The sequence below is a fragment of the Balaenoptera musculus genome, chromosome 3 (genome assembly GCF_009873245.2).
Source record: "Balaenoptera musculus isolate JJ_BM4_2016_0621 chromosome 3, mBalMus1.pri.v3, whole genome shotgun sequence".
In the NCBI taxonomy this organism is placed as follows: Eukaryota; Metazoa; Chordata; class Mammalia; order Artiodactyla; family Balaenopteridae; genus Balaenoptera; species Balaenoptera musculus.
The window spans coordinates 116,382,623-116,407,589 of record NC_045787.1 but is presented as its reverse complement, the minus strand read 5'-3'; the positions used below and the strand labels follow the sequence as shown (position 1 = coordinate 116,407,589).

Genomic DNA, 24,967 nt, shown 5'->3' with positions numbered 1-24,967 from the left:
GCCTTTAAAAAAAAAGTGTATTAGGAGTTTTGTGTATTGCACAGATAGTTTTAAGGATCAAGAAAAAATTGATAAAAGTGTTCCAGCTTTAAGTAGTAAAGTTTTAAAATATGTATATATGCTACTCCTTAATAAAAAGTTATTTAAAAAGCGGGAGGTCCTATTTAGTTTATTAAGGTAAACTAATCACCAACGGTTGAAATATATTGATAAGTGGATAATCAGAGTTTATAAGCCCGCTAAAATCTTGTCCATAAAAAATGCACTGCAAAGTTCTCGTTCTGATGCATAAGCATTATGAGAAAAAAGGTGCATTTTTTTTCTATTTGGCTTTAGATAACAAAATTTAATTTTAGATTAAGGCTTTTTTTCTTTAAAATAAATTGATTTCCTTTAAAACCACAGTCCTGGGCAACCAAGGTATATATCGAAGATTGTAACTATATCACAGAGCCAGTGTTTCTTGGAGTTGAAGGAGGACATGGTCTAGGGGGAAGGACCAGAATCAGAGGAGAGGAGAGGGAGGCCGTTTTATACTATATACGTAACTAAAGGATTCTTACACTCTCCCCTAGGGGATATGTTCTTCCAACCCACCACTGTATATTAATCACTAATTTAGTGATCTGTTACTGATCAGATTCATATCCCTCAGCAGAACTGAGATGGAAAAAGATTAAGAGGCACTGTTTTAGGGTTTGTGTTTAGCTCAGTTTCTAAAAACCACAAGTAACAAAGACAAAAACCAAGCTTACTCAGTTTGGAAGAAGGAAGAATGATAATAAAGCAAAGGTTGGAAAAGAACACAACTCAGCAATGATGCAGAATAATCTACAGACTCTAGCAATGTCTCAAAGTGTGGAATATAGAGGACTTATGAGAATCTCTTGGGATATCATTTAAAATGCAGACTCCCCATTTCAGATCTGCTGAATCTGAACCTCTAAAAGTGGGGCTACAAACCTCAATTTTAAAAAGTATCCCAAGTCTTGAGACTTACAGCTAGAGAGACAGATTTAAAATCACATTTTCTTTAACAAATCCAGGGAGAAAAAATTAACTTTATCTGAACTAACACTCAGCTTTACATTCTTGATAGGAGCCACAGCTACTACATAAACTGAGTAAAAGTTTACATTTTCACATAGTATTTTGTGAAAGAAATTTATTTACTTTCTTCAAAGTAGAATGAATATGTAACAACTTCTCATTCCAAAAGCCAATAAAAAAGATATTTAATAAGCATTATGGTTAAGAGTGGCTTGACACTGAAAAATTTATTTTAGATGGCCTAAATTAATTGTGAAGCAATCACAACTTATTCCTAATTTAAAAATTAAGCACTGCTCCTGAGTGTAAACAAATCTCTCTGGATTACAATGGATATTAAATTTGCTTGACTTCTAAAAGCATCAGGCACAAATTCCACACATTTCTTTTTTCAAAAGAAATGTTTATCAACTAGTATTCACCTTGTTAAAAAACAATCTTAGAACGAGGTTACATGAAAGGATTTTAAGAAGAAAATTTTAATTTTATAGAAATTAGGGCATGAGCAATATAGTAAATGTTTCACTAAGCTGTTTTTTTGTTGTTGTTTATTTGAGGATTATATAGAAAAAAATCCAATATATCACCCTAAATCTGAGTTTCAGATTTTTGTTGAACAAAGTTGAATACAAAGGGCTTTATGACTGAGACTTTCTCTCTGGGTTATCTTAACTCTCTCAATAAGGGAGAATGCAAAAAAACTATCTGAATAAGAAAATCTATTTTAACCTAAGAGATTTTTTTTTTTTTTAGGAATACCACATAAAAAGAATACTAAGGAAGCAAACTACTAGCAATGTAAATCTCTTTTTATTGGAACTTCATAATCTTTTTCAATCGAAGAGGATTTCCTTTGTCACCCAACAGGGTCCTGGAACTTCTTGGCTGGAATTCAGATATCCAGAGTTCTGGTTACCTACATCATCTATTCTTTATGTAGTAGCTTACAAGCATCAAAGGCCACCCTCACCTGATGCTTGGCCGGATCTATGCCCTCCAAAATAGTCTTCATGTCCTCCTGCTTGTCCTGTGAAAGGAAAAAGAAGAACTCACGGATCTTATTCCAAAAACGAAAATCACATTTGGCCATGAAGACCTTGTGACCAGTACTTCAGGTGCTGGGCTTTATTAACTCAGGATCTTCAACTAAAAAGATTCTCATCTGTAGAGACCATAATCTCATGAACAGAGTATGATTTTTAAGTATGATAATATGGTTCTCTACCAATATAACTTCAATATAAACCTTAACATATGCAGACATAATTCTGCTAAAGTTTTTGAACTCATGCCTTTATCTCCAAATACAACTAAAACCACAGAAAATAGAGCAGTATCTTAATATCTAACCAAGGAAAATAATTAAATCAAAAGATTTGCGAATATCAGAAGCTGAGAGATAAAAGTAGGAAAAATACTGTAAGATGATTAAATAGTTCTGTAGTACCTCCTCCCCCCATTATAAATGCACTTAGCGCTCACACTTTTCAACTAAAACAGGAGACTTGAAAGAACTTGCGATGGAATATCTGTATTTTCTCTAGATCTAGTCTCGAGACAGGGAGAAAGTACTCAAAGATGAGACAGGGAGATGGTTGAAGAAACAGTAATAAGAATTGCAATCACTGACCAGGATCAACTGTATCTCCAAATAAAAGAAATCTGGCCTAGAGAAGGCTTCACCCTAAGTCACTCCTACCTCCTACCCTGGATGATATGCTTACCCTAAGGGGATGCATGTTCCTATGGTAGAGATTTGGTGAGAAAGTATTCTGAGTCAACTCTATGATTTGAAGAAGCTGACTGTTAAAGCTCACTTCTCCCTTCCTCATCCCCATATGATTTTCAACAAAGACAAGCTCCATTCAAATAAGAATAAATAAGCACAAAGTATCCAACACAGAACCTATTAAGAAGTTCCTACAAAAATAGAAACAAAATTTTAGTCAAATATTCCCTTGTACTTTCAAAAATATTAAAGAGAATATGAACGCTTTAACTAGTGGAACAAAGTGATATAACAGCAAGAGGAAACTTAAAAGTGAGTTGGGGGTACTTCCCTGGTGATGCAGTGGTTAAGAATCTGCCTGCAAGGCAGGGAACACGGGTTCCAGTCCTGGTCCAGGAAGATCCCACATGCCGCGGAGCAACTAAGCCCGTGCGCCACAACTACTGAGCCTGCACTCTAGAGCCCATGAGACACAGTTACTGAGCCTGTGTGCCACAACTACTGAAGCCCACTCACCTAGAGCCCGTGCTCCATAACAAAGAGAAGCCACCACAATGAGAAGCCCGTGCACTGCAACGAAGAGTAGCCCACGATCACTGCAAATAAAGAAAGCCCACACACAGCAACGAAGACCCAATGCAGCCATAAATAAATAAATAAATTTACTTTTTAAATAAATAAATTTATTTTTTAAATAAATTTATTTTTTAAATAAATAAATAAATGTCCATTGACAGATGAATGGATTAAAAAAAAAAAAAAGAATCTGCCTGCCAATGCAGGGGACACGGGTTCAAGCCCTGCTCCAGGAAGATCCCACATGCAACAGGAGCAAGTACGCCCGTGCACCACAACTACTGAGGCTGCGAGCCACAACTACTGAAGCCCACGCACCTAGAGCCTGTGCTCTGCAACAAGAGAAGCCACCACAATAAGAAGCCTGTGCACTGCAATGAAGACCCAACACAGCCAAAAACAAATAAATAAATAAATTTATCAGGAAAAAAAAGTGAGTTGGAAGAGCTCAGAAGTTCTGCTAAAGTTTTTGAACTCATGCCTTTATCTCCAAATACAACTAAAACCACAGAAAATAGAGCAGTATCTTAATATCTAACCAAGGAAAATAATTAAATCAAAAGATTTGCGAATATCAGAAGCTGAGAGATAAAAGTAGGAAAAGATACCAAGTAATGATGAAACCACGAAAACCACGTTAGAAGCAGCAACAAGTATACAGAAAAAATAGTGACCTGGTGGATGGGCTTAAGAAAGAAACAATACAGAGGAAAAGGACAAAGAACTGAAAAGAATCAGACATAAAGATAATAAGGGAGATTCAATATATGGATAATAAACGTCCCAGAAGAAAACAGAACAGAAAAAGAAGTATTCAAGGCTGTAATAGAAAAAAACTGGAGAAGGATGATGAGGAGGAGAAAGAAAAGGAGAGGGGAGAGAGGATGAACTAAAATCTTTAAATAGAAAGCACTCACGGTTTTCCAGGAAAAACTATTATAAAATAATAAACACTAAGACACATCCTGGGGAAATCATAGAGGTTTAAGTATAATGAAAGAATCTTATGATAATCCGGGCAGAAAGGAAATCACTTACATATAATGGGGAATATTCTAGCAGGCTTTGGCAATATTTAACAGTAGAATAGAGGGCTTAGAATTTTGAGGGGAAAAAACACGTGATTCATTAATTTTATATTTGGCTACATTCATTTATAAATACAACATACAGTAATATCAAAAATGCAAGCACCTGTGAATTCCTTTTTTTGGTTGAGGAAAGTAAATTCAAAACAAAATACCAGTATCAGCCAGCCAAAAGGTGAGTCAAGTTCAGGAAATCAGGAATTCAGAGTCTACATAATATGAAAGACTAGTAAGGTAAACATGAATCCACCTAAATATACAGTTAAAGTTTAACAACTTTGAGAAATAATAGGGTCATAAAACAGAATGTAAATGTTATAAAATCATGATAATGTAATAAAAAAATAACTCATGAAAATCCTATGGTGGAAGACACATTAATCTCCTCTTCAGAATGGAGTCAATAAACATTGTCTAAATATTTGATTTTAAAAAAATCAGTTTTTTTTAAAGAAATTAACAAAATATTTCAAAATTTGCATTTGTAAATGATGTCTGAATAAATACTTTTCCAGGAAGTAACTTTATACCTGTGTTTTATATAGTTCAACAATTAGTTCAGCAATTAGTGAGCAGCTCATAGGGCTACTTGGAACACAGGGATTTTTTTAGATAAAAGAAACATGGGGACTATGATCAGAGATTAGAAAATTAAACCATAAAAAAAGGAAGGAAGGAAGAAGGGAAGGGAAGGGAAGGGAGCGAGGGAGGGAGGAAGGAAGGAAGGAAGGAAGGGGAAATCTAACTCATGTTAATGAGAATATAAGAATCAGGAGACCTCAATTGTTAGTAGAAGAATAGACTAGTTCAGCATTTTTGTACAGTTTCGCAGCAGCTATCAAACTTTTAGATGTGGACCCTCTGAAAACCGGCAATTTCACTTCTAGGAATTTATCCCTATATTCGCAAAAGTAGCAAAGATACGTAAATGTGCATAACAATATTTAGTGCAGTACCATTTGTAATATTTAAAAATTATAATAACCCAGATGTTTATGAATAAATAAATGGTTAATAAATTATATAGAACACTAGGTACCTGTGAAAAAGAATGAGAAATCTTAGGAATTGACAGAAAAATATTATATTAAAAAGAAAAAAGTTTCAGAACAGTATATGTGGTAACAAATCTATTCATATAAAAAAGACATATAGCCCACATACACAGAATATATATATATGCTTGAGTGTATAGAAATGTTCAGAAAGACACACAACATATTGCTTAAATTAAAAAAAAATCTTACAAAAGAGGATATAGAAAAGAAATAGAAATCCTCTATTTCCTAAGATTTAATATAGATAACAAACTGATCCTTCAAAATTTTTGTTTCGTTTAAGGTAAGTCCATATCAAATCTAATTTCCAGGATTAAGAACCAGAGGGTGCTAATGTATCCATGTCCAGATCACCCAGTTTCCACTAGTTCAACTATTCTAGGAAAACGCCCCCCAAAGTTCATTTGGCTAGAACACAGTCTAAGAAAAGCAACAAGGGTCAAAGAGCTTACTTTACGGTTAGGGAGGAAAATCAGTGATAGACCAGTACAACATATTCAAGGGGCGCAATTTACTCAGTGCAGAAGTGCTTCGATTTTCATTCCAACATTAAAAATAATAAACCTTTAAAAGTTATGATCAACTCTACAGAGAAAATTAGTATACTAAAAATCAAAATTCTATTTCAGTAAGGAATTATACAAAGCACTAAGCATTAAATAGAATATGTGTTTCTTTCAAGATGTAAATTTTCATCATACATATATAAAATATCTCTGGAAGGATACAAGAAATGAACAACACTGATTGCCAACAGAGAGGGAAACTGGGTGCCCATGGGACATTTCATACTCTATGAATTTTGAACCATGTAAAAGTGTTACATATTACCTATTTAAAAATAAGAAAAAATATAACTGATTTGCATAGGACCAGCTATTACTCAATATGGCAAAGACCCAGAATTAGCAACACTGTGTGCCCACCACACTTCTTTAGGTTGGTTCTATTTATTTTCTTTGATCTACTGCATCTAAAGCAGATTTATTATGAGCTGAAAGAAAGAAACCATGTCCTATCTTGTCCTTGGAAAAACCTCTCCGTCTTCCACCCCTGTTTTCAAGGTGGCTAACATCTCAAAGTAAAATGGTATTTCTAAATTCCTTGTCTCTCACTGGGCATTACCTATGTATACTTGAAAGCCAAAGCTGAAAAAACAATCCTAAAGAAAGGAAATTTTGAAAAGTTTGAAGGCATATAAGATGAGAAGAAGAGGATGTAACAAAAGTTTATTCTGCTACTCAAAATAAAGTTTAACCAAAGGAAAAGAAGAATAAATTCGTAATTGAACAATTCCAAAGATAACTGGAGAGATTTTATTCTTAAGAAAATAGTTTACTTACAATAAAAATCCATGTTAAGGAAACTCTTCCTACTTCTTTGACAGTATTTAAGTAGGATAAAATACTGATAGTAAAAAGACAGGGTGGGAGAGAGAATGATTTAGCATTATAATGCCAAATTATTCTTTACTGGGGTGGCCTTACCACATTACTGTGTTTTCTAGGGATTAGTAACTTTTATCTATTAAAATATTTTATAATAAGCTAAATCTGCTAATTATTCATTATAAATAATGCCCAAAATTAAGAAATTTAAGATACATTTAATATACCCAAAGATTTTAAGAGATAGAATAATTTGTGTAACACATCACTATTATTAATTATGACTCACACCTTAAAATTTCATTTTCTTCAAGGATCCCATAGCACTTTACACACTGTTGGGCTAAGTACTCATCTAGTCCATCTGATACCTCCAAACAGGTAGCTAGTTAACCTGTTCTTTAAAAATCATAAAATTAGATTTCTTAAGCCACGTCATTAAAGATCTGGTCCAAACCCCTCATAAAATAAAGGAAAGGGGGGAGATGAGAAAGAAAAACAAAAGAAGGCTAGGGAATCTAAGTGATTTGCCCTAGGACACCCAGCATAGCCAAAGAAAGAGTATTTACAGGACTTGGGTAAAATAGTCCAGAAAATAACACTAGATTTCATTTTACAGATGAGAATATTGAGGCAACTATTTACTTATACATCAGTGATCTGATGGCTATGATGAAAATTCCGGTGTCTTGTCTAATGTTCAGTAGCATCTCTAATGTTGAGTTCTTTCTAAATAACTAAGTGTAGCCTTTGTCACTCATTAGCCCTCCATTCAGATACAGGATTACAGGATGCCTTCCACAGGTATTTCTTCCTTTTAGTAGATTTACTTTCAAATAGCAATGAAGGCCTGTAACATGCTAAAGTGGGTCATAAAAAATCTTTATGTGAACACAACTAGAATGTATTTACCTTCTCTAATATCTATGTCAGTTGTTTATTATGGAAAATACTACTTGAGTTCCTCTTCTAGAAATGAAAAGCCAAGGAGCTGTAGACAAGGAAGGAATACTAATTTACGGGATTTATATATCACTCTCCCTTTCCAACCTTAGCTTTGTTGGCAAATACATGTGAAGGAAATTCCACAGATGACAAATATCTCTTTTATCTCAACAAATGCATCAAATTTTAGTGCTGAAATTAACATGTCATGATGAAAAGAGAAAGATTCCATCATCTTTACAAATGGTTTGAAAACCAGAAACACCACCAAATCAAAGCAACTCTGTACAAACTTCAAGTTATAAGTACGTACTAGGGATGTATTATACAACATGATAAATATAATTAATACTGCTGTATGTTAAATATGAAAGTTGTTAAGAGAGCAAATCCTAAGAGATCCCATGACAAGGAATAAATTTTTTTTCTATTTCTTTAATTTTGTATCTATATGAGATGATAGAGGTTCTTAAATTTATTGTGATAATCACAAGTTAAACTTATACAGTACTGTATGTCAATTATATCTTAATAAACCTGGAAGAAAAAAATAAAATAAAATAAAAATAAAACACAACAAAAACTCCTACTATATATATATAGATATATATATATATCTATATATATATATATATATATTTTTTTTGAAACAGAAAAACAAAACAACACTGACATGTTAACCAACACTGTTGCCACCTAAACATCCTATCATTAGGGCCTTTGGAAACTCTGACCTGATGCAGTCATCTTTCATAGAGATGGATCATCTCTATAACAATAACATGGTTGGGCATGGAAGCCAGGAAAACATAGACAACAAAGTAAGTCAAAATTAAAAGCAAGCAAGAGAAAAAAAGAAAGAAGCAGAGTAGGGTTTTACAATCCAAGTTATACTGTTGAATAGTTAACTATGCAAATTCTCCACCTTGAACATAAAAGTAATAGTAAAGAGGGGGCTAGGGGACTGTGGTAAAAGAAATCAAGCCATATAAATGCTTTAGCTGAAGTAAGCTATCAAGATACAAATAAGAATGAAATATTAAAACTCTGCCTTTTGGTCTAAAGACCAGTAACTGGGGAGAATGGCCTAAAGTAATAATTATACAGGACACCAGGACAGTGACTCAAAGACAATGGAACTGAATCAACTTCAGTTTTCATTTTTTTTAATATTGCAGATGTCAATTTTATTTTTATTTATTATTTTTTTTGGCCGCGCCTCATGGCATATGGGATCTTAGTTCCCGGACCAGGGACTGAACCCATGCCCCCTGCAGTGGAAGCATGGAGTTTTAACCACTGGACCGTCAGGGGAGTCACTCAACTTCAATTTTTAAATGGTGTTTATTGGTTATTTCTGGTCAAGCAGTTCAATAACAAATTTGTAAGGACACATAGTATATTCCTTTTCAGAGAAATAAGATTAGTTTCCAAAGGCTGGTTTATTTTTTTCTTTTTTCTTTTTTTTTAAATTTCTTTTAGATTTTAAGTATACTACAGAATGCTAATGTGTTTTAATACAAACTTTCTTATGATGGGTTTACATCATATTATACCTGTAATCACACCAAATACTAAAAACTAATTTGGGCCCAATAAACAAAAGATGCTATGCAGAGAAAAAAGTACATAAAGGAATAATCTTTATTTCAATATATAATGATTCCCATTACAGTGGTAACAAGAGGTGCAACTATATGGAAGATATGGATTAGGTGATTTGTTCAAGGCTCTCTGCTTATTGAGTAGTTAAAATGATTTTGCATGTTAAATAGGAAGAATTTTCAAAAAAACCTCTGGAATTAATGGACAATTTTTTATTTCATTTAATTTTTGATTTCCAAAAGGAACATTTTAAGTGGCTTATTTAAGAATACTAATCTAGTCCAAAGGTTTTTAATAATGGATTATTCAAATTTATGCAATTATTACAAAGGTAGACAAGTTACATATCAATCCATAACCTTCTAAATATGATGGATATTCAGGGTTTTTTTTACTGGAAATATCAAATATTTTTTCATTTTAAATATTTTTAAAACAAGGAAAAATAAAATTTCAAATAACTAAGTTTCAAATGAGAACATGTACATATATTTTGAGGATCTACCTGAAAATGCTCAAGTATACTAACAGTTCTGGTTGTGGATTTTTAAAAAAGCGTTAAATAAGAAACTGTCTAGATTTCCTTTAAAACTAAGTTCTAAACTATACCTACTATACACATAGAATGAAAAGCCTTAAAACCTCTCAGTTTCATCTCAGGAAACAATATAAGAAATCCAAATTGTTGTATTACATTTTTATAAAATTGTAATTAATATCCTAACTGATTCTACAGAATATTTTTAAAAATGAGAGACAACAACTTTTAAGCTCTTTAAAAAATATATAATAACAAAGCCTTAAATTGTGGCAAAAGTTAAGCTCTAAAAATCTAACAAAGCATGGCCCAGATTGTGTTTCAAAGGTTGACTTGTGCGTTCTTATTTAAAACCGAAGGTAAAAATAGTTCCCCCCAAAATGAAGGTTCTCAGCTAGCCCACGAAAACAAACAAACAAACAATTTAACTTAAAGAACTACCAAACCTAGACATCAAGAATACATCTATGGGATGCCAGAAATGGAATACATCTCCACTCCATGCAATGGGAGTGTAGTCTTCCAATTCCAAACCACTGGAGGAAATTACTACAGTCCTAAACAGATACTAGGAGGTGACAGAAAACAATGAAGAACAAGAAAGGTGCTACTGTCCTTTTAGGTCCAGCTAGCAAGAATTATCAGTCATTTTCTTCTTCCTCAGGACTCAGGGACTGATCTGCCTGCTTTACTCACTTCTTGTTTTTGACTAGGTCTTTTGTTTCCCGCCTATGGCTTATAGTAAAGCCTGAAATTATTTATAGGTTTTAAATATCAAACTTACTATGCTTTTCTATACTTTCCACGTTTTCTATAAAGAACAAGAATTGCTTTTACAATCAGGAAAATAACTAATATTAAAATTGAAATATCTCTCCACAGATAGCAAAAGCATAAAATAGGAATATATTTTTTAAAGTGAAAAATTAATATATGAAATAATTCAAAAGGAGAAAAAAAGAAAAAGTTATGCACATGAAATTATTAAATCTAGCAGTATTTACAACAGTGAAAAATAAAAAGCAAGTCAAAAGTTCAATAATAAGTGAATGATTATGGCTCATCAACTTGATGGAATATTATGCACAAGTTATAAATATAGAGAATATGTAGCAATATGGAAAAGATTATGACAGAATACACATTCTGGAAAATAGAAAACAACTGTACTATACTATGATTATAATTACATGTATATATGAATGCAAAGATGGTTTGCAAAAGAGAAAAACAGTTACATCAGAATAACAGTATTACCTTTGTACTTAAGATAAATATTTATCTGAGCCATTTTTTAATCTTATATTTTGAATGTAAAACAGTATGGTAAATTCAAATCTTTCAATCTGCTTATTTAATGAAATTCTTCTAAGGAATTTTAATCACAATTTACCTAATTCCAGAAGACTATAAAAATAAAAAACAACTATTTTGTTTTCTATTTTTAAATGCCCTTTGTTTTAAAGGGCATTTAAAAATATTTCATAACAAATTTTTAACTCTGTCAAAAATCACTAAGGTTTTGCTATACTTTAAAGTGCATTTAACAGATAATTCCTCTTTTCCTATTTAATATTTTTAGAAGAACTAGCAAATTAGTCAAGAAAGTGACTTAGCTATGGAAAAATGGAAGAAGGAAGAATTTTGATAAGAATTCAGAGGATAAGAGTATTAAACTTTGCTTATATTATCTAAGCTTTTATGCTCTACCCTGTTTATTCCAAGTGATGAAATGCTTCAATTCTTAATTTTTAGATGACCCAAAGCAACTTTAAAAAAAGGAATGAGATAAAGAAAGAAGGCAGAAGATTAAGATCTACTTAACATATCCGTCATAATTTTCAAACGAAAAAGGTACACCTCTTAGAAATTCTAACTGGCAGATCCTAATTAATAAGAATGAATGCTAGTCTTATCACTACAATATTTATTAGTAGTAGAAATGATGATAAATAAATAGCATAATTACACTATACACTTATTATAGTCTAATTATTTTCCAACAATGTTCTCAGGTATTTTGGGGGGAATGTCTGCTATTGGAAATGGTTTAAAAGACAATACTTGCACAGTTTTTTCTAAATAACTGAAATTAATAGAGTTGATTCTCTACAGCATTTATAACTATGCGTGTCTCACATAGATTTTTAATACATAAGGGAATTCTGGAAGAAACTCTAGAAAGCAGTTCAAAATACTCTCACAAAATAAAAATTAGTCAAAGCAAACATTTCAGCAAGAAGCATAAACCTTTAAGTGGGATATTATTTATAATTTCCCATAGTTGTAAGGATTATTACACATATGAACCTGCCATCTAATTTGAAACTTTGAAAAGCCAAAATAGAAGATATTAAAAGAACAGAAAAAGAATGAAATGCTGTAATAATGTTGTTAGGAAGATGACAGTAGCTTTATTTTAAATGTCTAACTAATTAGAAAAACAAAAGAAATCACTCAAAGTGATTTAACAGGTTATCCTATGCTACAAACATATCGTTGAATTTATATGTCTAATAAAGGAGAGTTAAAAAGGTTCAGGAATGTCAAATGGGACTGGGGTGAGAGGAAGAAAGAAACAAATGTTTTTACCTAGGAAAAGAAACAGTATGCCCTTTTAAAAACTATTTTCAAATACATTTAATAAATGCAACAACTAGAACAAGTAGCTAAACTTTTAAAAGTTATTTTATACAAAGCATGCAAACTATTGATCTTCTTTACTAGTGTTTTCTAAATGTTAAAAATAAATTGAGTATTAACATTCACACAAAAATATTTGAAATTAAAAATATCTTACTAAATCAGCCCCTGCTTGAAGTAAAACATCTGCAACATCCGTATGTCCATTTTCACAAGCGTAGGTTAAGGCTGTGTCTCCTGTTGCTGTTGTAGCATGAACGTTAGCACCTGACAAACAAAAAAATTACACATTTACTTTGTGAATTTTATAATTTGGTGAAACTCATAAACTCTAAATATGAAAATACCAGATTTTAAGAATCCTAATTTTCCTTTAAATGTTTTGGAAAAATGCTTTTAGCCACACAGAAAGGAACTATACCAAACGATTAAAAAATACAATAATCTGGACTTCCCTGGTGGCACAGTGGTTAAGAATCCGCCTGCCAATGCAGGGGACACGGGTTTGAGCCCTGGTCCGGGAAGATCCCACATGCCACAGAGCAACTAAGCCCATGAGTCACAACGACTGAGCCTGTGCTCCAGAGCCCGCGACCCACAACTACTGAGCCGCGTACTGCAACTACTGAAGTCCGCGTGCCTAGAGCCTGTGCTCTGCAACGAGAGAAGCTACCGCAATGGGAAGCCCACGCACAACAACAAAGAGTAGCCCCTGCTCTACGCGACCAGAGAAAAACCCACGCACAGGAACGAAGACCCAACACAGCCAAAATAAATAAATAAATAAATTTATTTTAAAAATAATAATAATAATCTGCCTATACATCCCCAGTAAGATATACCCTAAGAAATAAAAGGGCTGCTAAAGCAAAAAATATCAGTTTTCAGAAATCATATTGATGGTAGTTTTGGTTTCTATTCTATGGATATTGAGGTAAAAATCAAACGAGTAATCCTTTGGTGAGTGAAATTCGGGGCATGGCTGAGAGAAAACACAGATAAAAGATTGCTGAAGTTAAGTAAAACCGTATGGTTCTGAATTGGAAGTACTGACATGAATTCATGTTGTATTATTATCTGTAAGAAAAATATTTCCTCACTCTGACCAACTAAAAAGGCCTAGAGACAATGAAAGACCAAGCTGAAATAGCATCTCTAGCTAAGAAGTACCATATCCTACTAAATGAAATTAGGGCTTCTTAAAGAAATAATTGGTTCCAAGACTGGGGGAGAATCTGTATAAGATGGGCCTGAAACACCTAGCAATATCAAAAAGCAAGGAAACAGAGACTATAATGAGGTCACACCAAAAGGATTTAGGAGCTAAACTTATTGACCAAAGATAGTGAAATTGTCCCACCTTTCAGCAATTTTTACATAAAAAAGAATGAGGACTATGATAGAGTAAAAGCCATCATGTATGTTTAAATCTAGAAGTTCAAAATGATGTTCAAATCAAAAACAAAAAAACCACTTCGGGCTTCCCTGGTGGCGCAGTGGTTGAGAATCTGCCTGCCAATGCAGGGGACACGGGTTCAAGCCCTGGTCTGGGAAGATCCCACGTGCCACGGAGCAACTGGGCCCGTGAGCCACAACTACTGAGCCTGCGCGTCTGGAGCCTGTGCTCCGCAACGAGAGAGGCCGTGACAGTGAGGCCCGCGCACCGTGATGAAGAGTGGCCCCCGCTCGCCGCAGCTGGAGAGGGCCCTCGCACAGAAATGAAGACCCAACACACCCAAAAATAAAAAAAAAAAACAAAAACCACTTCATTGGTCACCAGTGAAGGATACTAGGGGTCCACCTCATTATTTGGGGTGATGGGGGGAGAGGAAAGGGGGAGAAAAATCAAACATTTATACTACTGGTCCTATATGATTTATACCTAAGAGTAACCAAATAGTTGATGAAGGGAAGTTTCTCTTTATAGACATATTCCTGCTAATAAACAAGGAAGGAATAATAGAATTTAGAATATTACCACTTTGTAACCCCTAACAAATTAATGGATCTAAGCAATGATCATCAATATCTAATAATCAAAAAGAGAGACAATCAGACATTTACTACCTCCTGAAGAAAGTACACAAATACTACCTATGAAGTAGTCTTAAAAACAAAACAGAACAAAACAAACATACATCATACCTGAATTCAATCAAGTCTCTAGATCTAAGTACTACTTATAGGAAATCCAAGGGACAGAAAAACAAGTTAACTGAAATCGTGGAGGTGCAATTAGCAAAATCCATACTCTGGGAAGCCTAAAGGATAAACATTTCATGTCTTCAACCAAAACTTGCAAGGGAAAAAAGAAAAGAAAGATGATGAAGGGCCCATAAATTAAAGAGACTTAAGAGATGTATTGATCAAGAGTTACTGTATGAATCTTATTTGAATCCTAATTCAAAAAAGTCATTAAACGCACACATACACATTTATAAGACTATCAGGAAAATATGAAAACTGCTTGGATATTTAATGACAGCAAGGAATTATTATTTTAAAAATTTAGGTAAGAAAATGGTACTGTGGTTACTTTTTTAAAAGACTGTCTTTTAGAGATACATACTGAAATATTTATTGATAATTTATAAAAACAAATTTATTTTCAAATTTAAAAAATTTAAATGTTAATTTTAAAATGTTTTTATAACTATGTGTGGAGACGGATATTAACTAGACTTATTCTGGTGGTGATTTCACAATATACACAAATATCAAATCATTATTTTGTACACCTGAAACTAATATAATGTTGTATGTCAATTATCTCTCAATAAAAAAAATTTAATGTTTAATTATTTTTAATAAATATTATATAAAAATAACTGGGGGATATAGAGGGAGTACAGATGAAATGAGATTCTTAAAGCTGGGTGATGGGTTCTTAGGATTCATCATATTTTCTAAATGTTTGAAAAAAATGCCGTAACAAAAGGTTTTTGAATTTTTTAAAAAAATTGTATAGGCAATGTATTAAAAGACCTGTTGGATTCTTCTTTAGCACTACACTATAAGAAGAAATGCATGTAAATAAATCACACTCTAATCTGGAAAAAAATTGTTTTAGGTAGTGATCACATAAAAAGTGATTCTCAGGCCCCCGAGACAGTTCCAGAAACTACCTACTTCAAATTAGCAAAAGTAGCTAAATATGAGAATCAGTGGTGACGCAATAGAAAAAACAATGTCAGCAGTTCTAAGTTTGAATATTGGCCCTGTCACTTATTAGCTTGATTTGCTTATGTAACATGACTGTACATCAGTTTCTATAAGATGTGTGTAATATTTACTATACCAGTGGCCAGTGGTAATTAATAGAGTTAACACATGAGTTGAGCAGAATGTCTGGTGATTTCTTAGTTAACGTTATTTATTCCTTCTTTTAAAAGCCCCTTAACAATATCTTGACACTTAGAGGGATGTGGGGAGAATGAAGACTGATAAGCACCGGTAAAGAAAGACTCCTGAATGGGACACAGACAGTTACAGAAAATAATGAGGGAAAAATGACTGAATAATGCACATACATTTACTAACTACAGCAAATAATAGTATTTGAGTCAAGGAAGAGGTCAGCCTGTATGGCTGGTTTGTGCATTGGTTCAAAATCTAAATAATCAGCCAAACCATTAATGATCTGGATTAAGAAATTATTGCAATAATAATTCAAAGGAATAATTGATGCTGGGCTATAATCAAATTAATATTAACAGTAAAGGATAAATAAAGTTTTGCTAAATATTTTATTTTCCTTTATGTATTAATTTCTTTATATGTCAAGTTTTAAACAACTTATTAGATATGGATAAAAAATTTTATACTATTTCTAAGGGATATATAAAGGTTTACATCTGGATCAATTTTTTCTGATATATCCTTAACTTGCTCTATATAAAACTACAAATATTCTATGTAAAAAAACTTACTTCTTACCACTGGTTAACAATATATAAAGCACAAATTATTTTAAAACTAAATACTTCTGGGACTTTCCTGGTGGTCCAGTGGTTAAGAATCCACCTTCCGCGGGGACGTGGGTTCGATCCCTGGTCGGGGAACTAAGATGCCACATGCCACGGGGCAACTAAGCCCACGTGCTCTAGAGCCCGTGTGCCACACTGGAGAGCCCATGTGCCACAACTACTGGGCCCGCACGCTCTGGAGCCCACGCGCCACAACTAGAGAGAAGCCTGCATGCCGCAACGAAGAGCCCGCACCACAACAAAGATCCCTCACGCTGCAATGAAGATCCCGCATGCCACAACTAAGACCCAATGCAGCCAAATAAATTAATATTTAAAAACAAATAAACAAAAAAACCCAAAAAACTAAATACTTCTGCCAAAAAAAAGGTTCCCACTTGTTCGTTCATTCTTTCTTATTTTTTTTGAGAAGTCAGAAATGTCAAGAAATGAACAGGCTTAAGGGTATCAAATTATAACCTCTATGTCATCCCCACCTCCTCTTATTAACAGACACTAGGAGGAACTAACTTCTCCCCTCAAAAGCCACAAACATTCAATGGAAAGAGGTCAACAGAAAGCCTTATAGTCACCAAGCAAACATTAATAACTCTAAGAAACCTTTTAAAAAAATGACATTTTTGGAGATTTAAAAGCCTAAAAAGAGAGTTAAATTATGGAGCTGTCTTTCAACTTTTGTAGAAAGCTGAAAAAGTTATGGTTAATTGTTAAAGTTATGAAAGCAATATAAAAGTCTTTTTCTAAAAGGTGTTCTTAAAGCCACATACCGGCAGCCAGTAAATATTTAACCAACTCCAGGTGTCCCTCCTGAGAAGCCTCCATCAGAGGTGTGGAGCAGCCAAGTTCTATGTCAGCCCCTGCCTTAATCAGGAAGTCTGCAACTTCAGAAAATCCTCCACAGCAAGCCAATGTCAGAGCAGTTTCTTGGGTTTCTTCTGTCTGAGCATTTATATTTGCTCCTGAGGAAAGCATGAAAATAGATAAAACTAGTTACAAAAGACTTACAATAAAGTGTTCTGATTTGTGATAATTATCTTTTCTCTGCTTCTGGGGTTCTTTCCAGGGTGTTGATAATTTATTTTATCATCAATGCAAAAAATATCTTAGTTGTAGTAAACTTCAGGGATACTGACACAAAAAACCAAAGGAAATGGATTTTTTAATTAAAGAAGTAAAACTATTTTACCTTGTGCTAAGAGTAGTGCCACCATCTCTTCATGTCCTTCCCGAGCAGCTTCCATCAAGGGAGTGTATCCTTCATCATTAACTTCCTCAAGATTTGCGCCCCTTTCAATAAGTAGAGCTGCCAGTTCAACGTGTCCTCCACAGGCAGCTAGCGTTAACGGAGACTCAAATGAATCTGCAGGCATATTCACTTGAGCGCCACTATCCAAAAGCAAACGTGCCACCTCTACATGTCCATCCTGCAGATTTTCAGAAGTAAAACAAGAAGAAAGGAATTTTTGTTTTGTTTTGATATTTTTTAAGTGGGAGAAGAAAAGCAAGAGATTGAGGAAAGACAAGAGGAAAAAAAAGGAGAGGCAGCTTAGAGGCATATATATTACCATGACCATCTGAACAATTTTTGAAATCTGTCTTACCAAAAAGTCCATTAAAATTATTTTTTTTTTTTTTTTTTTTTTTTTTAACTTTTGGGTTTATTTATTTTATTTATTTATTTATTTATTTATTTATTTATGGCTGTGTTGGGTCTTCGTTTCTGTGCGAGGGCTTTCTCTAGTTGTGGCTAGTGGGGGCCACTCTTCATCGCGGTGCGCGGGCCTCTCATTATCGCGGCCTCTCTTGTTGTGGAGCACAGGCTCCAGACGCGCAGGCTCAGTAATTGTGGCTCACGGGCCTAGTTGCTCCGTGGCATGTGGGATCTTCCCAGACCAGGGCTCGAACCCGTGTCCCCTGCATTGGCAGGCGGATTCTCAACCACTGCGCCACCAGGGAAGCCCCATTAAAATTATTTTACCTTACTTTTGAGCAAGCCCAAAATTTTCCACAAGAATCAGACTTGTGAGATACGGTTACAACTCCAAATAATTTTGAATTTCCACATTCTTTGAAGTTCAAAAAATTGTTAAATCCATAGTCAACAGTAACTCAAAATAAAATAATTACTGTTTATACTACAGCCAAGGTCAAATATAGCTATAGCCTCAAACTTAGGTGTCATGTTTAAGTGTAGAAACTGTGTTAGATCTATTTAAGAAAAAAAGATTTGGCAAAAAATAACAACAAATTCTGTGAAGTCATTACCACTTGGGATTATGTCACCAAGGTAAATCCCTGTGGACTGATACTACCCTATATTTTTTCTCACCACTAACTTGTTGTAATGAGGCAAAGAATTTTACAAAGATGTAAAAATAAGTCGTATTCACTTGTAAATAATTTTACCATGAGCCCATGTGCATAGACAGTAAGGCAATTAACAATAAAATATTCTCATAGAGCGTATCCATTCTATCCCTCTATCATCATACATTTCTTTAGTTTCAAATTCTCTGCTTCAAAATTTTATGTAACTCCTTAACTCCTGTTGTGCATATAAAGACAAATGGTATTGTTCTTTATTTCAAAAATGACCCAAATATTGCTAATGAAAAGTAAAGACTGAGTACAAAAATAAGGTTCTATATGGTTGGGCAATTCTTTTACTAAAGAATTAATTAAAGAAACCTTAATTAAATATTAGGTTTCAGTATCCATCTAGAGTTTCATTATACTTAACTAAATGACTAACTTAGCTGTAACCACTTCTGACATGATGTCAAAAACAAATGACTTTACATTAAAATTTTACTTTTACTAATACTTCAAATATATGTAAGATAAAATATATTTTAACCAAATTCCTGTATTGAGTTACTTGGTGTTTGATATACAAATCTAATTGAAAAGAAAATAAGGGTTTATGAATGCCCACAGATCAGGGAACTATTATTGCGCCCAGCTTCTCTAGGCGCCCAAGAAACTGTTTTGCTTGAATTTACTTTAATTTTTGAAGAGTCTTTATATATACTCTGCTAACATATCTTGAGTACGGACCTTAGAGAGGAATTGTACTAAGCACTTTTTTTATGTTAATGAACAATATTATTTCTAAAAAAGGAAAAAAGAAAAAATAAGAAATTAAAAAAAGAATAATCTACTCTTAAAGGCCTAATATCATTATTAGAATTTTTTTTTAACTCTAAGACTTTAGTCTTAGCCTTTGAGCAGTAGCTGGGATTGGACTTACTCTCTATCATAAACAACTATAAAAACTGAGGAAAAAAGAAAACAACTGGAGGCACTGGACAGCAACCAAGCTAGGGCTAGGGTTATGATAACTTAAAGAAGGGAGCATTTGAGATGTTCCCTTTTTTTTTTTTATAAAATATATTTTAATTTTTTAAACATCTTTATTGGAGTATAATTGCTTTACAATGGTGCACCAGTTTCTGCTTTATAACAAAATGAATCAGCTATACTTATACATATATCCCCATATCTCCTCCCTCTTGCATCTCCCTCCCACCCTCCCTATCCCACCCCTCTATGTGGTCACAAAGCACTGAGCTGATATCCCTGTACTATGCGGCTGCTTCCCACTAGCTATCTATTTTACATTTGGTAGTATATATAAGTCCATGACACTCTCTCACTTCGTCCCAGCTTACCCTTCCCCCTCCCCGTGTCCTCAAGTCCATTCTCTACGTCTGCATCTTTATTCCTGTCCTGCCCTTAGGTTCTTCAGAACAATTTTTTTTTTTTTAGATTCCATATATATGTGTTAGCATATGGTATTTGTTTTTCTCTTTCTGACTTACTTCACTCTGTATGACAGACTCTAGGTCCATCTACCTCACTACAAATAACTCAATTTTGTTTCTTTTTATGGCTGAGTAATATTCCATTGTATATATGTGCCACATCTTCTTTATCCGTTCATCTGTCAATGGACACTTAGGGTGCTTCCATGTCCTAGCTATTGTAAATAGAGCTGCAATGAACACTGTGGTACATGACTCTTTTTGAATTATGGTTTTCTCGGGGTATATGCCCAGTAGTAGGATTGCTGGGTCATATGGTAGTTCTATTTTTAGTTTTTTAAGGAACCTCCATACTGTTCTCCATAGTGGCTGTATCAATTTACATTCCCACCAACAGTGCAAGAGGGTTCCCTTTTCTCCACACCCTCTCCACCATTTATTGTTTGTAGATTTTTTGATGATGGCCATTCTGACTGGTGTGAGGTGATACCTCATTGTAGTTTTGATTTGCATTTCTCTAATGATTAGTGATGTTGAGCATCCTTTCATGTGTTTGTTGGCAATCTGTATATCTTCTTTGGAGAAATGTTTATTTAGGCTTTCTGCCCATTTTTGGATTGGGTTGTTTGTTTTTTTGATATTGAGCTGCATGAGCTGCTTGTAAATTTTGGAGATTAATCCTTTGTCAGTTGCTTCATTTGCAAATATTTTCTCCCATTCTGAGGGTTGTCTTTTTGTCTTGTTTATGGTTTCCTTTGCTGTGCAAAAGCTTTTAAGTTTCATTAGGTCCCATTTGTTTATTTTTATTTCCATTTCTCTAGGAGGTGGGTCAAAAAGGATCTTGCTGTGATTTATGTCATAGAATGTTCTGCCTATGTTTTCCTCTAAGAGTTTGATAGAGTCTGGCCTTACACTTAGGTCTTTAATCTATTTTGAGTTTATTTTTGTGTATGGTGTTAGGAAGTGTTCTAATTTCATTCTTTTACATGTAGCTGTCCAGTTTTCCCAGCAACACTTATTGAAGAGGCTGTCTTTTCTCCATTGTATATTCTTGCTTCCTTTATCAAAGATAAGGTGACGATATGTGTGTGGGGTTTATCTCTGGGCTTTCTATCCTGGTCCATTGATCTATATTTCTGTTTTTGTGCCAGTACCATACTGTCTTGATTACTGTAGCTTTGTAGTATAGTCTGAAGTCAGGGAGCCTGATTCCTCCATCCATTTTTCTTTCTCAGGATTGCTTTGGCTATTCGGGGTCTTTTGTGTTTCCATACAAATTGTGCAATTTTTTGTTCTAGTTCTGTGAAAGATGCCATTGGTAGTTTGATAGGGATTGCACTGAATCTGTAGATTGCTTTGGGTAGTATAGTCATTTTCACAATGTTGATTCTTCCAATCCAAGAACATGGTATATCTCTCCATCTGTTTGTATCATCTTTAATTTCTTTCATCAGTGTCTTATAGTTTTCTGCATACAGGTCTTTTGTCTCCTTAGGTAGGTTTATTCCTAGGTATTTTATTCTTTTTGTTGCAATGGCAAATGGGAGTGTTTCCTTAAATTCTCTTTCAGATTTTTCATCATTAGTGTATAGGAATGCAAGAGAGATTTTTGTGCATTAATTTTGTATCCTGCTACTTTACCAAATTCATTCATTAGCTCTAGTAGTTTTCTGGTAGAGTTTTTAGGATTCTCTATGTATAGTATCATGTCATCTGCAAACAGTGACAGCTCTACTTCTTTTCCGATTTGGATTCATTTCTTTTTCTTCTCTGATTGCTGTGGCTAAAACTTCCAAAACTATGTTGACTAATAGTGGTGAGAGTGGGCAACCTTGTCTTGTTCCTGATCTTAGTGAAAATGGTTTCAGTTTTTCACCATTGAGAACGATGTTGGCTGTGGGTTTGTCATATATGGCCTTTATTATGTTGAGGTAAGTTCCCTCTATGCCTACTTTCTGGAGAGTTTTTATCATAAGTGGGTGTTGAATTTTGTCAAAAGCTTTTTCTGCGTCTATTGAGATGATCATATGGTTTTTATTCTTCAATTTGTTAATATGGTGTATCACATTGATTGATTTGCATACGTTGAAGAATCCTTGCATCCCTGGGATAAACCCCACTTGATCATGGTGTAGGATCCTTTTAATGTGCTGTTGGATTCTGTTTGCTAGTATTTTGTTGAGGATTTTTGCATCTATGTTCATCAGCGATATTGGCGTATAGTTTTCTTTCTTTGTGACATCTTTGTCTGGTTTTGGTATCAGGGTGATGGTGGTCTTGTAGAATGAGTTTGGGAGTATTCCTCCCTCTGCTATATTTTGGAAGAGTTTGAGAAAGATAGGTATTAGCTCTTCTCAAAATGTTTGATAGAATTCACCTGTGAAGCCATCTGGTCCTGGGCTTTTGTTTGTTGGAAGATTTTTAATCACAGTCTCAATTTCAGTGCTTGTGATTGGTCTGTTTATATTTTCTATTTCTTCCTGGTTCAGTCTCAGTAGGCTGTACTTTTCTAAGAATGTGTCCATTTCTTCCAGGTTGTCTATTTTATTGGCATAGAGTTGCTTGTAGTAATCTCTCGTGATCCTTTGTATTTCTGCAGTGTCAGTTGTTACTTCTCCTTTTTCATTTCTAATTCTGTTGATTTGAGTCTTCTCCCTTTTTTTCTTGATGAGTTTGGCTAATGGTTTATCAATTTTGTTTATCTTCTCAAAGAACCAGCTTTTAGTTTTATTGATCTTTGCTATTGTTTCCTTCATTTCTGATCTGATTTTTATGATTTCTTTCCTTCTGCTAACTTTGGGGTTTTTTTGTTCTTCTTTCTCTAACTGCTTTAGGTGTAAATTTAGGTTGTTTATTTGAGATGTTTCTTGTTTCTTGAGGTAGGATTGTATTGCTATAAACTTCCCTCTTAGAACTGCTTTTGCTGCATCCCATAGGTTTTGGGTCGTCATGTTTTCATTGTCATTTGTTTCTAGGTATTTTTTTGATTTCCTCTTTGATTTCTTCAGTGATCTCTTGGTTATTAAGAAGTGTATTGTTTAGCCTCCATTCACTCTAACTTTTTCTCTTTGGGCATCTTCCAAACCATGGCCCAAGGAAATATATCCTAAACGAAGAGTGAACATTTTTAAGACCAAAGAGTAAGGACCTAGGAGTAAAAGTGATGCTGAATTAAGCCTCAATAAGATCAGGGTGATTCACTGGTAATTTAACTGCCTGCTAGAACAGAATTTAACAGTCTTAAAAGGAATACAGGATAATCCAGGGCCTTGAAAAGGAATCATCCACCATATGGATTACAAAAAAAAATTACTAGGCATATTAAGAGGCAAGAAAAAGTAACTGATCATCAAGATATAAAATAATAAAAGCTGACCCATAAGTGAATCAAATATAGTAGTTAGAAGAAAAGAACTTCAAAATAACTACTAGATATACCCAAAAAAATAGAGGGAAAAAATTGAGAAAATGGATGAGGAAAAAAAAAAAAAAAAGGGCATGTACCAAAACAACAGAGCTCCAAAATGTGGGGGAAAAGTGAAGCAACTAGAAGAAGAAATAGACAAATCCACAAGCATAGCTGGAGATTTCAACACCCCCTCTCAACAACTGTTAGAACAACTGGACAGAAATTCAGAAAGGATGTAGAAGAACTCCACCATCTGTCAACAGGTCTTAATAAAACACTCCACTGACCAAAAGCAGAATATTCATTCTTTTCAAATGCCCATGGAATATATATGCACATCCTGACTATAAAACAAACCTCAAGAATTTTTTTTATGGTGTTTACTTTCTTTTTTTATTGGAGTGTAACTGCTTTACAACGTTGTGTTAGTTTCTGCTGTACAATGAAGTGAATCAGCTATATGTATACATATATCCCCGCCCTCTTAGACCTCCCTACCACCCTACCCCCCATCCCACCCATCTAGGTCATCACAGAGCACCGAGCTGAGCTTCCTGTGCTCTATAGCATGTTCCCGCTAGCTATCTATTTTACTCATGGTAATCAAACCTCAAGAATTAAAGAACTCAAATCATACAGAGTGTGTTCTCTGATCAGAATGTAATCAAAGTAGAAATCATTAACAGACAACAGGAAAATTTTCATTCAAACGTTTAAAACTAAACAACACATTGAAAGAGAATAACATATACTCCAATAAAAATTAATTTTAAAAAAGCGGACACTTCCCTGGTGGCGCGGTGGTTGGGAATCCCCCTGCAGGGGACACGGGTTTGAGCCCTGGTCCGGGAGGATCCCACATGCCACAGAGCAACTAAGCCTATGCACCTCAACTACCTAGCCTGCGCTCTAAAGCCCGCGAGCCACAACTGCTGAGGCCGGCGTGCCTAGAGCTCTGCTCTGCAACAAGAGAAGCCACTGCAATGAGAAGCCCTAGCACCGCAACGAAGAGTAGCCCCGACTCACCCTGCAACTAGAGATAGCCTGTACGCAGCAACAAAGACCCAACATAGCCAAAAAGAAATAAATGAATAAATTTTAAAAAAAAAAGAAAAGAAAGAGAATAAGAGAATAACCATCCAATCAACCCACAGAATCATAAAAAATAATGAATGGCCGTTGTATTAA

The 24,967-nt window shown here is 34.3% G+C and overlaps 1 protein-coding gene across 12 annotated transcripts in view; it reads right to left on the bottom strand.

Moving 5' to 3' along the window:
* LOC118891978 (ankyrin repeat and KH domain-containing protein 1) overlaps positions 1–24,967 on the bottom strand; it is a 120,834-nt gene that overhangs the window by 57,411 nt on the left and 38,456 nt on the right. For 7 of the 12 annotated variants that reach the window (XM_036845942.1, XM_036845943.1, XM_036845945.1 and 4 more), the window contains exons 8-11: positions 17,793–18,030; positions 17,374–17,565; positions 12,778–12,887; positions 2,021–2,077 (exon numbers count right to left, since the gene is read on the bottom strand). In XM_036845942.1, the coding sequence (XP_036701837.1) occupies positions 2,021–2,077; positions 12,778–12,887; positions 17,374–17,565; positions 17,793–18,030 (597 nt within the window). Of the gene's footprint in view, positions 1–2,003; positions 2,078–12,777; positions 12,888–17,373; positions 17,566–17,792; positions 18,031–24,967 lie in introns of those variants that run through there. The other 5 variants (XM_036845946.1, XM_036845947.1, XM_036845949.1 and 2 more) reach the window with 2 other exon arrangements.